This window comes from Doryrhamphus excisus, chromosome 5 (assembly GCF_030265055.1).
Source record: "Doryrhamphus excisus isolate RoL2022-K1 chromosome 5, RoL_Dexc_1.0, whole genome shotgun sequence".
In the NCBI taxonomy this organism is placed as follows: domain Eukaryota; kingdom Metazoa; phylum Chordata; class Actinopteri; order Syngnathiformes; family Syngnathidae; genus Doryrhamphus; species Doryrhamphus excisus.
In genome coordinates this window covers 22,302,223-22,317,799 of record NC_080470.1, presented here as the reverse complement: position 1 = coordinate 22,317,799, position 15,577 = coordinate 22,302,223, and the positions used below count along the sequence as shown (strand labels likewise).

The 15,577-nt window shown below is 40.3% G+C and overlaps 1 protein-coding gene across 2 annotated transcripts; it reads left to right on the top strand.

The window, feature by feature from the left end:
* Positions 1 to 3,496: 3,496 nt before the first annotated feature.
* On the top strand, positions 3,497 to 15,347 carry cnga3a (cyclic nucleotide gated channel subunit alpha 3a). 2 transcript variants are annotated; one of them, XM_058073429.1, is made up of 9 exons: positions 3,497 to 3,701; positions 6,843 to 6,968; positions 9,625 to 9,714; positions 10,891 to 11,037; positions 11,166 to 11,225; positions 11,844 to 12,038; positions 12,115 to 12,216; positions 12,286 to 12,392; positions 12,458 to 15,347. In XM_058073429.1, the coding sequence occupies exons 2-9, from the start codon at positions 6,868 to 6,870 to the stop codon at positions 13,852 to 13,854; spliced, it is 2,199 nt and encodes a 732-aa protein (XP_057929412.1). In that variant the 5' UTR covers positions 3,497 to 3,701; positions 6,843 to 6,867; the 3' UTR covers positions 13,855 to 15,347. The 2 variants fall into 2 exon arrangements, with proteins under 2 accessions (XP_057929412.1, XP_057929411.1); XM_058073428.1 differs by having other exon boundaries at positions 10,861 to 11,037.
* The last annotated feature ends 230 nt before the right edge of the window (positions 15,348 to 15,577 follow it).

The following is a 15,577-nucleotide window of genomic DNA, read 5'->3' as shown; positions in this document are numbered from 1 at the left end:
TGAAAGTTATATTTTTAGAATGTGTCTTACTTACAGAAGTTGCTTCTATTAATTTTTTTTAAGAATTAGCCACACTTACCTACATGTGGATCTCTAGTAAACAGTGTATTTGCTTTTCTTAGCAGTTTGTTAACTGCTAGCTTTGCTATCTGTACATTAAGCTGTATAAAGCTGAAAGCATTGGGCTAGCATTGTTTAGTTGTGTGCAATAGTTGCGTCTAGTTATGTGTTTGCTTCTTTGAATCAATTGTCCATAGGTATGAATGTGAGTTTGAATGGTTGTTTGTCTATATGTGCCATGTGATTGGCTGGCCACCAGTCCAGGGTGTACCCTGCCTCTCGCCCGATGACAGCTGGGATAGGCTCCAGCCCCCCCCCCCGACCCTCGTGAGGATAAGCGGTAGAAAATGAATGTATGCGTAATTAACTAGCTTTGCTTGGCTGTAGGTGCTAATGTCTATTAGCTACTAGCCTTTTATAAAGCGCTACCCATGCTTAGCTGCTAATGTTGTGGCGTTTTGAGCTGTCTTCATTATGTCTCATTAAATCAATTTGTTTGATGCTCATTGTAGAACATGTGGCGTCCAGCAGACGAGTAATGAGGCTTTGAATGGATGATGAACGCACCCGGAGACTGTTCTGGAATTAATGAGGTTTGGAGTGGAGTGGAGAGAAAGTGATTGGTTAGTGGGAAGCATAGATTAGCCTTGCTCCTTCATCAATACAACGACTGTGCTATCTAGGGTATAATCATTAGCTAGAGCAGAATGACATGTTCTTATAAGTCATTGTTTTGCTTTGTTTTGAGTAAAATTGAGGCTGGTATCACAAAAAAAAATGTAATTATGAGGGTGGCATCAGAATATTAGGAGAGAATATTACAAAATATACAAAATATTACCAAAATATACATTACTGGTGTGACATTGTAAATTATGAAAAAAAATCATAATTATGAGAGGGACATCGGGAATTACGAGACAAAAGTTGTAATTCCGAGTGTGGCATCAGAATATTAGGATAAAAAGTGGTAATTACTAGAGTGACGTCAGAATTTTACGACAAAAAAGTTGTAATTACGAGCGTGACATCGGAATATTACGAGACAAATGTCAAAATTATGAGCGAAACATCGGGAATTGCGAGACAATAGTTGTAATTACAAGTGTGGCATCAGAATATTCTAATAAAATAGTTGTAAGAGAGGAATAATGGAATATTCCCACAAAAAGTCATAAAATGTTACCAAAAAAAATCACAATTCCGAGTGTGATATAATGTTATATTTCCGAGATGATTTGTAACATATCCTGCAACCACCAGCAGGGTGCAGATTGTGCTGCTTAATTTGGCAATTGCTAACTTTGCGTGTCAATATTATAGACAAAAAGTAAAGAATAAAACAAACACCCCCCAAAATTTTGTTGTATTTTCACCTGAACTAGCACAGCCATGAGGGGGCATTAAGTGGCTGAATTAGCTTCTCAGGACTAAGCCTGGATTAGCTCCAGCAGAGCCACATACTGCCAAAGGATTTCTCTTTGGACCTGACGGGGGGGGGGGGGTGGCCACAATATGCTAAACAACTGATCGTGATGATGAGGAATGACTGTGACACTAATAGTTGTGACAAGAATAAAGTTCGTTCATTCATTTTCTACTCCTTATCCTCACGAGAGTCGCAAGGGTGCTGGAGCCTATCCCACCTGTCTTCAGGCGAAAAGGCGGGGTACACCCTCCTGGACTGGTTGCCAGCCAATTACAGAGCACATATAGACAAACAACCATTCACACTCACATTCATATATGGACAATTTGGAGTCACCAATTAACCTAGCATGTTTTTGGAATGTGGGAGTTGTTCACATGCATGTATATAAAAACAAAACTCTCGACATATTAAAATGAATGTATTGGAATGAATCAGATATGCTTGCTTGTATACCCTCTGATAAGCTACCTCTTTTGCCTTATTTTGCATACATTTCTTATTTTGACTCAATACTGTATCTTGGACGCTATAGCCAATCTGCACTTCTGACTTACTTGTTTGTTGCGGAAGTGAATTGTTAAAAAAAAAGTAATAATACACAAAATATATTGGAATGTTATGACAAAATGTTAAGAAGAAGTTTATGAGAAGTTGGAACATTTACAGTGATGCAAATAAAGTCGTAATATTAGAGAAAAAGTGACGATATACAAAGAATAAAATTCGTAACCTTACCTTTCAACAGTGCTTCTCAACTAGTGGGGCAGGACCACCTGGGGGACCCGGAGAATGTAAGGGATAGCACGAGAGGCTTGTATTTCAATGCAGACCTACCAACATGTACAAATTTATAGTACTCAAGATGCAATTTGACTCTTGAATATGTTTGTATGCTCTCCATTTGTTGCATTTTCCTGCTTTCATTTGTAAGTGCAGTCTGTACAGTACAGATAAATGAATAAATGTTTACAGTTTCTCTAGTATTTCAAATCGGAGAGAAACACTACCTTACAACAACCAAATTATTATAATATTATTTTTAAAAACAATTTTTTTTCCCAATTCTATGCTACTAAAATTCTTCATTATTTTTCCTGACATTACTATGAGTTTAGTCAAAAAAATGTCAACTTTTTCATCGTTTGAATCTTTATATTTTGACTTTATTCTTGTAAAATTACAGTGTTTTTTTAAATTTTTTGCTGTTGCTTTTTTCAGTTTTCTGACTATTTCAACTCTCTTCTTGTAAATGTTTTTCTTAGAATTATGGCTTTGCTGCCATATAATTTTGACTTTATTCTTGTAACATTATGACTTTTTCTTTCTTCATTGTTTTGTTTGTTTGGCAAAAAACCATGCCTTTTTTTCTTTAATGTTTACATTTTTAAAATGATGTTATTTCTCCTCAGAAACAGGTCCCCAGGCTGCACTTTGCACCCCTGTTTTAACTTTTTTTAATGAGAATAAGGAGGTACTCTTACCACTGAAACGTAGCATGAAGATTGAGGGAAGTCTGTCAAAAAATGTTCCCAAAAAATGAAATCTTTTAACATGATGATGTTTTCTCCCCTTGTAATTTTGCTTTTTTGTCTCTTCAGCATTTCCCTTTGACCCCCCTCCCCCAATTTGAAATACTTGAGAAACTGATAATCTGTGCATGTTGAGTACTATAAATTTGTACATGTTGGCAGGTCTGCACTAACTCCCTGCCTCTTTCCACACATAATTTTAACATTTGCAACAGCAACAATAAAATGGTAACACCCCAAGAACAAAGAAAAGTAGAATAATGTATGTAAACATGAAGATTGTTGGGAATTTTGTCAAGTTGCATTTTAGCAAAATGTTCCAAAAAAATGAAATCCCTCATTTCTTTGTCATAATTGAGCTTTTTTGTCTCTTCAGTGTCTCCCTTTGGTCCTTTGCAGTCGTCCAGTTGGTCTCGGGGGTCCACTGATGGAGGACTCCTCCCCTCGGCTGATCTGGGAGCTGCCAGCTGAGGCTCCCTCATCCTCGTCAATCCTCATCTCTCTCCTCGTCGCTCCTCATCGCACCGACGATGGCCAGGCGCCTCTGTGGACGCTTTTAGACGGGACCCATGGGGAATGTTTGGGACGAGAGGATGGATTCATACGGAGGTGGTCTGAGGAGGGGAGTCTCATGTGTGGTGGACTTACTAACCGAGTCTGCGTGACGGGACTTCAACCAGGTGGGGGACACTTTTTATTCAAACTCTAATTAAATAATAAGGCAATACTGGAGAAAATGTTGATACAATTGTTTTTTTTAAAGTTCTGTTATTGTTCCCACAACCCCAAATCGTTTTCAACTGGCATTTTCCTCCCAAAATGTCCAACAAATAATAAAATAATAGGCCTTTCTGTGATATGATTCCATGATTTTATTCAATATTGAGTCTCTTTATAATATTAAGGATTTTTCCCTGTCATTTCTTTGTAATGTCAATACCTGGTTTCCAGAGAGACAAGGATGTCCTGGTACATAGAAAAACCTTTGCCGCAAGCCTCTTAGCGGGTCCTTGCACTTGAGTGCAGCAGCTAATCTCCGAGAACAAAATAAGAGCATTATTATATTAATCTTGCTCGGCAGCTAATTCTATCAACAATATTAATTGTGGCGCTGTGATTCAAAATGCTTTTGTGCAGGATTGAGGTTTTTTTTTTTATAACCATTTTGTTGTAATATCCCATACATATTTGGAACTTTAATTGCCGTTAAAGGCAGGATTATGTTTCAGGGGAGATATCAGATGAGGAAAACAGCACCGCAGTCACCTCCATCCTCTAAAAAAACCTCCATACTTGAGGACCATCATCACATACTCGCAGCCACTTCTCAGCATGGTGGTGATGTCATGCTCTCCAGTTTACCTTTAGCCACCCTTCAAGCACCTCAGGCCGATTCTGTCAGTGTCATTTAATGTAGCCCGGGGGGTTGGCTAACTCCCTGGCATTAGCAGTAATCTACATGCGCACGTGTTACAACCATCGGAGCTCTCCAGCAGATCAGCAAGTCAAATTAGGCAACAGTTTGGCCATGATGTCTTGTTGCGTGTTGTTTTTATGTACGCACAAGAAAAGCAACAACAACAACAAATGAACTTTGTCTGTCTGAATTATGATACAGTTATGATGCCATCTACTGTACGGTCCCGTTATAGTGTGTTTATGAGCAAGGGCCAACACTTACCTTCAAGTCTATTTGTGTACAGATTTGTTTTAGAAGAATACAGTTGCAGCATTATTAGTAAAAGTTGTAATTACAAGGGTAATATTGGAATATTATGAGAAATAAGTTTGAATAACAAGCATGACATTGCGATTGTGAAAAAAATTACGAGAGTGACTTCGGAATTTTATGGGAAAAATTTGGTGATGTTGGAATATTCCAATTTTTTTTTACTTATTAAAGTCATATCGAGAGTCATATCGGAATATTATCAGAGAAGAGTCGGAATTACGAGAGGGGCATTGTCATATCAGAATATTGTGAGAAAAAAGTTGTAATTATGAGATTGGTGTTAGAATACTATGAGAAATAAATTGAGGAATAAGAGAGGCACCGGAATATTACAGGGAAAACGTTTTAATTGACATTGGAATATTTGGGAAAAAATTTGAATAATATGAGTGAATCAGTATGAGTATCACAGTGAAATAGTTGTAATTATGACAGTGGCATGAAAAAAAGCAGTAATATCACAGGAAAAAGTCATAATTTTGAGAGTGATGTTGAATATTATGAGAAAATGTTTTAATGACATAAGTTTCATGTGACAGGAAACATATGAGATTGACAATATATTTACTAAGTCATTAGAATATTATGGAAGTTGGAAGAAAAAAAATTTCATTACAAGAGCGATATTGGAATATTATGACAAATATGTCGTAATTAATAAATAATGAAAAAAATTGTAATTCCGAGACTCACATTGTAATATCACGGGGGAAAAGTTGTAATTACATGAGTGACAGTGGAAAATTATAAGAAAAACATTGATTGCGATATCTGAATATTACCAAATCATAATTATGATGCTAGCATTGGAATACTATGAGAAATAAGTCGTAATTACAAGAGTGGCATCGGAACATTACGACAGTTGTATTTATGTGGCATGACAATGTTACTGGAAATATAATATAAAAAATGTAAATAAATATGTGATCTGATTAAAAGAGTGATATCGGAGTGTATGAGGGAAAAAGGCATAATTACAAGGTGACGAAAGAATATAATTAGAAAAATAACATAATTGTGAGAGTGGCATCGGAGTATGGGGGGAGGTGTAATTACGAGGTGATGATAGAATATTATGAGGAAAAATAACATAATTACGAGATTGACATCAAGTATATGCGAAAAACATAATTATGAGAGTGACATCGAGTATATGCGAAAAAACGTCATAATTATGAGAGTGGCATCAGAATATTATGACAAAGGTCGTCATTATGAAAGCGATATCAGAATATTCCGAAAAAAGGCAAAATTACAGGAGTGACTTGGAATAGTCGTAATTTTACAAGAAAAAAGAAAAACAATTTTCCGAAAATAATTTAGTTAGTACAAGAACAAAATGTAGCTGTACACGAGAAAATAATTATAATATTATAACATTTAATGAGATTGAAAATGTGCTGTAGCAATTGTGAGGAAATACAGCATATCAAGGCTTATTTGTGTTTTGAAACTTTATAAAAATTCCAAGTGAGCTCTGGTTCGATTCAGCAACTATGGCAGGAGCCAGAAGATCACAGCACTCGTGTACAAACCAGCGTCATAGATCATAACGAAGAGTTGTGACTCCTGGTCCAATCTACTCCTACGCTACGAGGTGAAGGAAAGCTTGCAACCGTTAACTATGTGCTCCCGAAGAGGCGCCCTAATGGACTTAAGGTTTCTATACTCACGAGCAAATGCAGCGAGCCATAAGCTTTTGAGTTGTTTTAAGATAGAGCTGACCGTTCACACAGAGAGCACTGATCCTGTTTAGCGGTAAGGACATAAGGAGGGGGTATTTTTAGGTAGTACTGTGTATACTGTGGATGCATGTGCTTGCAGTGCAAACTATGACCACAATGATCAATATTTACTTCACATCTCTTTCCAACACGGACTGGAGAAGTCAGTAGTAGCATTGTAACGTGCCCAGCGCCCTCTAACAAGAGTAAAGGTCCATTTTATGTGTCATCTAATCATCTGATGCACAAAAGTGAGATATAAACATGGATTGATCGGATGCCTTAAAGATCAGAAGTCTAGGATTTCTGTATTTCTGTAAAGTGACACTGTTGTGTTGATGTCTTTCTCCTCACATTGGCAGCAACGATAGCGACAAGAACAACAACATGGCAAAAGTTAACAGTGAAATCTCCTTTTCAACGCGACATCGCCTGTCCAGTCAGATGTCCGACGAGGAGCTGGCCGTCATTGAAAATGGAGATGGCAGGTGCGTCGGAGGGGAGAACACTGATGTGATAATACATGTATTTTAACTCTTATTTTACCAATCAAACGGCAAAATGACAGAAGGTTTGATAGCTGTTATGATAACAAAAATAACTCAAGAACGGTAAGTCCTATCAAGATGAAACCAAGTCCTAGCCCCCCCATAAGTTGCCCAACTTCCTGTGATCCCCCAGAAGTGGCTGTGAACTTCAAAAAACGTCTGTATCTCCGGAACCGGAAGTCGTGTAGAGTCATGGGTTGTCTCAATCGAAAGCTCATGTTCGAAGGTGGAAGTTGGTTCCAAGTCGATACGGCCTTCCGCCCGGATGTTAGGTGAATGGGTGAATAAGGTCTTGGCAACTGCTGCCAAAACCAAGTTTAATAGTGTTAGGGGTTAGGCTTAGGGTTTTGGAAAGGGTTAGGGGTTAGGTTTAGGGTTTAGGAGTTAGGGGTTAGGGGTTAGGGGTTAGGGGTTAGGGGTTAGGGGTTAAGGGTTAGGGTTAGGGTCAGGGTTAGGGTTAGGGGTAGTGTCCAAAGTGTAACAGTGTTAGGGGTTAGGGTTTGGGCTAGGGTTAGGGTTAGGGGTAGGGGGTGGGGTTAGGGGTTGAGGGTTTGGGTTAGGGTTAGGGGTTAGGGGTTAGGGGTTAGGGGTTAGGGGTTAGGGGTTAGGGGTTAGGGGTTAGGGGTTAAGGGTTAGGGTTAGGGTTAGGGGTAGTGTCCAAAGTGTAACAGTGTTAGGGGTTAGGGTTTGGGCTAGGGTTAGGGGTTGGGGTTGGGGTTAGGGGTTGAGGGTTTGGGTTAGGGGTAGTGTACGAAGTGTAATAGTGTTAGAGGTTTTGGCTAGGGTTAGGGGTTAGGGTCAATCAGTCAATCGGCCAATCACAATTGACGTGTTGACGACCCCTTGTCTACTATATTGGGTAATAGGAGTGTAAAGGTGATTATGGGTGTGTTATTTCATATCTAGAAGGCTGTAATAATTAAAAAGAGTACTCAGAAGTTTGTAAACATGTTTTCTGTGCTCTATCTACGAAAATATTCCATTTATAAATAAGACTGGTCTGGAACCAGTTGTGAGAGGTTTAGTAATCCCTTGTTTATGGTGGTTAATTTGGCTCCAGACCCAATCGTTTTCACAAAGAAGGATTCCTGAATGAAGTATATAAATAGAGAACTTGTTTACGACCTTACACATCAATAACTTATAACATAGACTGGCATGTTAGCATTGGGAGAGTTCCTTGCTTCCTGCGATGGCTATTGTCTCATTCATAACTGTGACTAGTATAGAATACTACATATCTAGTTTATAAAGGAGTCTTCTGAATGACTCAAATGTGTATTTTCGGTCATTTAGCCATTTTATGCTTAAAAATTAGGGATGTCTGATATCGGCTTTTTTGCCGATATGCCTATATTATCGGCATACTCTCAATTTCCGATACTGGTATGCGTAACATGACATATCTCCTGTGGTGGAATGAACACATTTGTATGTGTAATGGATAGAGCATCAGCAATTAGCTTGTGGCTGTAAACAACATTGTACAATATATGAGAAATACCAGTGATATCCAGGGAATATAAGCAAGTTTTTATGAAGAATTTTCATGTATGCCTATCAGTCTCAGTGCATTTTATTTTATGGACGTCCCACCGTGCTTACTTATGGGAATTGTTACATTCCTACAAGTGAGGATAGGCAGCATATCAATAAAATGGATGTATGGAAAGAACAAGTCAACTTGCTAACCAACCACGTTTGTTTACATGCTTGAGAGGAGATTTGATGAGGTCTTCTTTTACCTAAGCTAAGATGAAAGTCAAGCCAGGAATTAGAGATTTGGCACTTTCTATTATCATGGGAAATGTGAATTCACTACCAAGAAAGATTGACGAATTGGGAGGAATGTCAAGACGTTCAAATTTGTGCTTCACTGAATGGCTAAGGGGCTGCACGGCGGTCAAGTGGTTAGCAGGCCACACAGTAAGGAGATTGGGAAGATCTTGGGCATCTTTGTGTGGAGTTAGCATGTCCTCCCCGTGCGTGCATGGGTTTTCTCCAGTTTTCTCCCACATTCCAAAAACATACATGTTAGGTTAATTGGTGACTCTAAATCATCCATAGGTATGAATGTGAGTGTGAATGGATATACATGTCTATATGTCATTTAATCACATTTTGTAATAAACAAAAAAAGGACACAAAAATGTCCTGTGAACTAGTACAGGGCAAACAGACTAGTTTTATATTGTCCGATAACCGAGACAGTGCATGAAAATTATAAATGAAAAATTTTAATCAAAACCCGAGTCATACAAAAAGCCAGTTTTGACTGTGCTAACATGTAGCCATTTAGCATTGTGAACTAATCTTAGATTGCGTATAGGCCGGGTTCTTGGAAGGTTGCACCCCCCTGGATATATTCTTGTGTCTGGTAGTTTCCAGAGGTGTGAGCTCGACTCTCATAACTTGGACTGGAGTCACAATTTTGATGACTTGACAATACCATCAAAGACTTGCGAATCAATGACTTTGGACTTGACTCGACCGGTCTTGTCTTGAGACTGGACTTGGACTTGCACTTTTTTATTTGAAACACCGGTCTTCTCTGGTCAACCTCTGGTCATCTCCATTCGGTCTCAATTTCTTCCAGGGCTCGCCGCCTTTGTGACGACGACTCCAGGAGGGCTCTGTCCTCCAACTCCAGCAGAAACACTTTTACTGGTCCTGGGGCCATGGGCAGGTAACAGTCCTTGTACCTAGTAGCCAATTAATGAATGTCCCCGTAGTTCAGGGGTGTCCAAAGTGCAGCCTGGGGAGCCATTTGTGGCCTGCGGCTGTTTTTTCATTGGCCAGTGGCACATTCTAAAAATGAAAAAAAGCAACATAAAATGTACAAGAGTAAAGTCAAAATATTGAGGCAAACGTCAAGAAACATCTTATGAACATAAAATGTAAATACTCAACAGCCATTTTTTAAAGTTATTATTATGCCAAACTATTATGAGAAAAATTATATTTTTGGAAAATTAGTTTGCAGAAAAAGTCGGAAAATTACAAGAATAACCTCAGAATATTATTAGAATAAAGTCATTAAAAATAAAACATGTACGAGAAGAAAGTTTAAATAGTTGGAAGATTTTAAACAAACAGAAGCGATAGAAACAAACAGCTAAAACTTTATCAAAATTAATTCAAAATATTATGAGAAACAAACAGAAGGAAAAAAAGTTGGAATCTTTGGAAAATGAGGTTGAAGAAAAAGTCAAAATATTATTTGAATAAAGTCATAATTATGAGGAAAAAAAGCAGAGGGTGAAAATTGTTTTAAAAAAATGTAAAAAAAACAGCTGTAATTTTATGACAATAAAGTCAAAATATTCATTCATTCATTCATTTATTTTCTACCGTTTATCCTCACAAGGGTCGCGGGGGTGCTGGAGCCTATCCCAACTGTCTTTGGGGCGAGAGGCGGGGTACACCCTCGACTGATCGCCAGCCAATCACAGGGTTAAAGACAAAATATTGACACAAAAAAGTCGGATTCTAATGAGAAAAGAAATTTCAATTTTATGAGCATAAATTTGTAATATTTTGAGGAAAAATAATGTCAAACAAAACAAAATGAAATGTATTTTTTGGAAAAATTTGTTTTGGAAAAAGTTAGTTGTTGGAAAAAAACAACATAAAAAGTGGGAAAAACTAAACATAAATAGGAAAGTGGCCCATACGTCCTTTCATTTATCGCTATTTGGCCTCGCTGTAAAAAGTTTGGACACCCCTGCTGTGGTTTGACCACTCAGAGCTTAACCCCCCCACCACCCCAGATTCTAGCCTAGATGGGTGTCACCTTCTCTTGTTCTGTCCGGACTCTCTCTGACCCATCTAGGCTCTCTTACTTCTTCTACATGCTGCGTAGTTGGGCCTTTAGCCGAATGAACCCTGAGGTCACGGAGAGGCACGATTCCTTCCTGGAACGCTTCCGAGGCCCAGAGCTCAAAGATGTGTCCAGCCGGGACAGCAACGCCCACTCTCTGGGCGCCAACGATGCCGTACATAGGAAGAAGTAAGTAGTGGTTTTGCTCGGTGCGGCTGTCGTCTCTTCTATCGCACACACCTTGACGCAAAAAAAAAAAAAAAAACGACAACCGTGTGCTGCTGAGGGGCTTTACGATGCCACGTTTCTTTCCCAAGCCTTGCTAGTAAGTGGCCGCTAGCTACTTACAACATCAACAACTGCAACAACACAGACGAGTAAGTTTTGTTGGAAAATAGAGGTAGAAAATGTAGCGATAGCTTAGCTGGTAGCCATTCCACATTTTCCATTCCACATGAAGAACTTTTTGTGGAACTGTGTCTGCATCAGAAAATACAAGTAGATTTTGTGATTCTCGTTACGTAAGCTATACCTTGACCCCAGGCTCACACTGAATCCGTCTGAATCCAGTCCGGCTTGCCGCAAAGTGCCACTCACACTGACTCCGGTAGATGAAACGGCAATGCTCCGGCGTCTGAAAAAAAAATTTTAGACCCCAAACGGATTCTTCCCGTTATGCCGCACGGAGCTAGTGTGAGCCAACAACAGGGATTTAAATCTTACGGAATACTTCCGGTGGCCGCATCGGAGCCGCAATGGATTCAACGGATTCTACGGGTGCAGTCTGGCTAATTCAGGAAAACTTTTAGAGGTAAGGATCGGAAGAGTCATTTGCTGGACATTTGCTAGGATCCGCACCAATCCCACCCACATGGTTCCAGATCTAGAGAACCCTTTGTGTCGCTGTTTGGTAGTCCTTCCGTCATAGACTTCACCCTGCCCCCCGTTTGTCCGGTAAAGGAATAAAAAGCAAACAAACGTATGACCCTTCTTAGCAAAAAGGAGGACAAGAAAGAGGTTAAAAAAGACGAGAAGAAGGACGAGGACAAGAAAGAAGATGAGAAGAAGGATGATACAAAGGACGAGAAGAAGGATGATAAAAAGGACGAGAAGAAGGATGATAAAAAGGACGAGAAGAAGGACGATAAAAAAGATGACAAGAAAGACGATAAAAAAAAGGAGGAACCCCCGTAAGTAGAGAAGAGTTGCCATAACGGTTGTAGATCCCGTTGCTACCAGACAAATGATTGTTGACTTTGTGTCCAGGAAGGAGGTCTGGGTCATGGACCCGGCTGCAGACATGTACTACAGGTGGCTCACAGTCATCGCCGGACCGGTCTTTTATAACCTCATGATGATTGTTACCAGGTATTTCCTTTTCCTTCACTTTCACTCAATTTTTTGTCCAAGATCTTAAAAGCCTCACATGTCCCCCAGAGCCTGTTTCAATGAACTCCAGGAGAGCTTCACCAAACTTTGGATATTCCTAGACTACACCTCAGACATCATCTACTACACAGACACCTTCGTCAGATCAAGAACAGGTGAGGATCCACGTAAAGGTATCTGGTTTTCGTTCCCCGGTTTTGACGCAGTGTTTGCTCTTCAGGTTACCTGGAGCAAGGACTGCTGGTGAAGGACAGCGGCAAGCTGCGGAGCAAATACAGAACCACCTCCCAGTTCAAGTACGACATGATTTCCATGATCCCCACCGATCTGCTCTTCTTGAAATACGGCTTCAACAACCCCGAGTTCCGCTTCAACCGCCTCTGCAAGATCTCCAGGCTTTTCGAGTTCTTCGAGAGGACAGAAACCAGGACCAGCTTTCCGAACATGTTCCGTATCAGCAATCTAGTACTGTACATCCTCATCATTATCCATTGGAACGCTTGCATGTTCTTTGCCATCTCCAAGACCATCGGCTTCGGGTCGGACACTTGGGTGTATCCCAACATTAGCCACCCGGAGTATGGCCGCTTGACCAGGAAGTACATCTACTCGCTGTACTGGTCCACACTGACCCTCACCACCATCGGGGAAACGCCCCCGCCAGTGAGAGATGAAGAGTACCTCTTTGTCATCGCCGACTTTCTCACCGGCGTGCTGATCTTTGCTAGTATCGTCGGTAACGTCGGCGCCATGATCTCCAACATGAACGCCTCCCGAGCTGAGTTCCAGGCCAAGATCGACTCCATCAAGCAGTACATGCAGTTCCGAAAGGTCAGCAAAGACCTGGAGGCCAGGGTCATCAAGTGGTTTGACTACCTGTGGACGGAGAAGAAAACCTGCGACGAGAAGGAGGTTTTAAAGAACCTACCGGACAAGCTCAAAGCCGAAATCGCTATCAACGTCCATCTGGATACGCTGAAGAAAGTGCGCATTTTCCAGGACTGCGAGGCTGGACTTCTTATCGAGCTGGTGCTGAAGCTGCAGCCTCAGGTCTTCAGTCCTGGTGATTACATCTGCAAGAAGGGAGACATTGGCCGGGAGATGTACATCATCAAGGAGGGGAAGCTGGCCGTGGTGGCCGACGATGGAGTCACTCAGTTTGTCGTGCTCAGTGACGGCGCCTACTTTGGGGAAATCAGTATTCTGGGCATCAAGGGCAGCAAAGCCGGGAACAGGAGAACCGCCAACATCAGGAGTGTCGGTTACTCTGACCTCTTTGCCCTCTCCAAGGACGACCTCATGGAGTCGCTCACCGAGTACCCCGAGGCCAAGAAGGCCCTGGAGGAGAAGGGGAAGGCCATCCTGATGAAAGACAACCTCATCGACGAAGCGGTGGCTAACGCCGGCGCCGACCCCAAAGACATGGAGGAGAAGATCAGCAAACTGCAGGACAACCTGGACGTCATGCAGACCAAGTTCGCCAAGCTGTTGGCCGAGTTCACCTCCAGCCAGACCAGGATGAAGCAGAGGGTCACGCAGATGGAGGCCCAGGTGAAGGGCATCAAACCCGAGGACCTGACAGAGGTGGTGGCCGACAAGGACAAGAAAGTTCAGTAACATCTGAGAGACGCTTCAAAGATGTGGAATTGTGTATGCTAACGGGCTAATGGTAGCCTTCACATCCCCCTTTCACCAATCCACCAACCCCAAAATACTGACTTTATCCTACCCCAAATTCCCTCAACATGCATAAAACCCCTGAACATGTACGCCTACGCGTACGTGTACCATGTCGAGTAGTGCAGAACCCTTCTTTCCTCCTGCAGGAATACATGGGTACTGTTTGATACTGTACATACCAATGTGTAAAATACTCATCCATGGATACTACTGCATGACACTACTGACTGTATTTGTCTACATTGTCTATCACAGGGGTCTCAGACTCAATTTACTTGGGGGCCACTGGAGCTCGGGTCAGGGTGAGACTGGGCCGCATCAGGTTTTCCAAAAAAAAAAAAAAGCATTTATTAAAAACAAAAAAATTAAAAAAACTTCGCTTTGGTTCCAATTTTCTACAAGAAAAGCTCTGATAAAACATTCCACTGTTCTCAAATATCTTACTTTTTATTTTTCTACACAAAATAAGATGAAAAATAAATAAACAAATGAAGAATAAAAAAAAATCAATCAATCAATAATAAATAAATAAATACACTAATAATAATAAAACGGCAAATAATAAAAATTATTCAAAAATTATACAAATTATTTTTTCAGATTAAAATGAACAAAGCATTATTAGAGCCCTGTAGACATGACAAAACACGACTATAGTCACATTTATACTCTTTTTATTTACAACATATTGCGCAACTGCAGGGTCTTGAGACACATGCTAACTCGCAAACTCGAGAGCTAGCGACCTAAACGGTAGCCTTCAAGTTATTTCCTTTAAACTTAAATAGCCAAAAACTAAAAAAAGCCACTTCCACACGGATAGGGAGGATAACTATTAACAGTTATTTAACCTTTAACATGAACATTAATCAAACGTAATATTTTTTTTGGGTACATGATACCATACAGCATCCATATCAAACTTGCGCGGGCCGCACTAACATTAAACTTTCATATCAAGGCGGGGGCCTCAAACTAGTGTCCTGCGTGCCACATTCGGCCCGCGGGCCGTGTGTTTGAGACCCCGGGTCTATCATTTTGTAGATAAAATAAAACATTAACGCACATGTTTTGTTTTACCTCAGCCACCTGGGGAACCCAGCAAGAAAAATTGGGGTGAAAATCCTGGTAAAGATTCACATACTGTACAAGAATGTATGTTCACTTTTGCAGTGTCTGCTTGCATTGGGGCCAAGTAGGGCAGTGCCCCATCGTATCTAGTAGATGGAGCTGAATATGAAGACCATTTGTTTCTTTATTACCAAAGTTTTTAGATACCGAATACATGGAACTGAATCTTTTTGTGTTAGAATTTTGCGAATTGATTTTTTTTTACATCATTTTATGCTGAAAATTTCACGGAATAAAATTTGTTGAAGGGAAATGCATGTGTTTTTGAAGTTCCGTGAAAATAAATTGGATTACCTTTTGATTATTTTATTGATTTTATAAGAACAAACTTGGAGCACAAAGTTGAAGTGGACCTATTATGCTCATGTTTCGATCCTTTGTATTGAGTTGTGGACTCCTATAGAGCAGCTACACACAATAACCAGCACAGAAAGCTTTCTTGATCTTCCAGAATTTGCACCTATTCCAGCTGTATTTCTTTGGATTGGTGCTTTTTATTTCATTCATTTTCTACCGCTTATGCTCACAA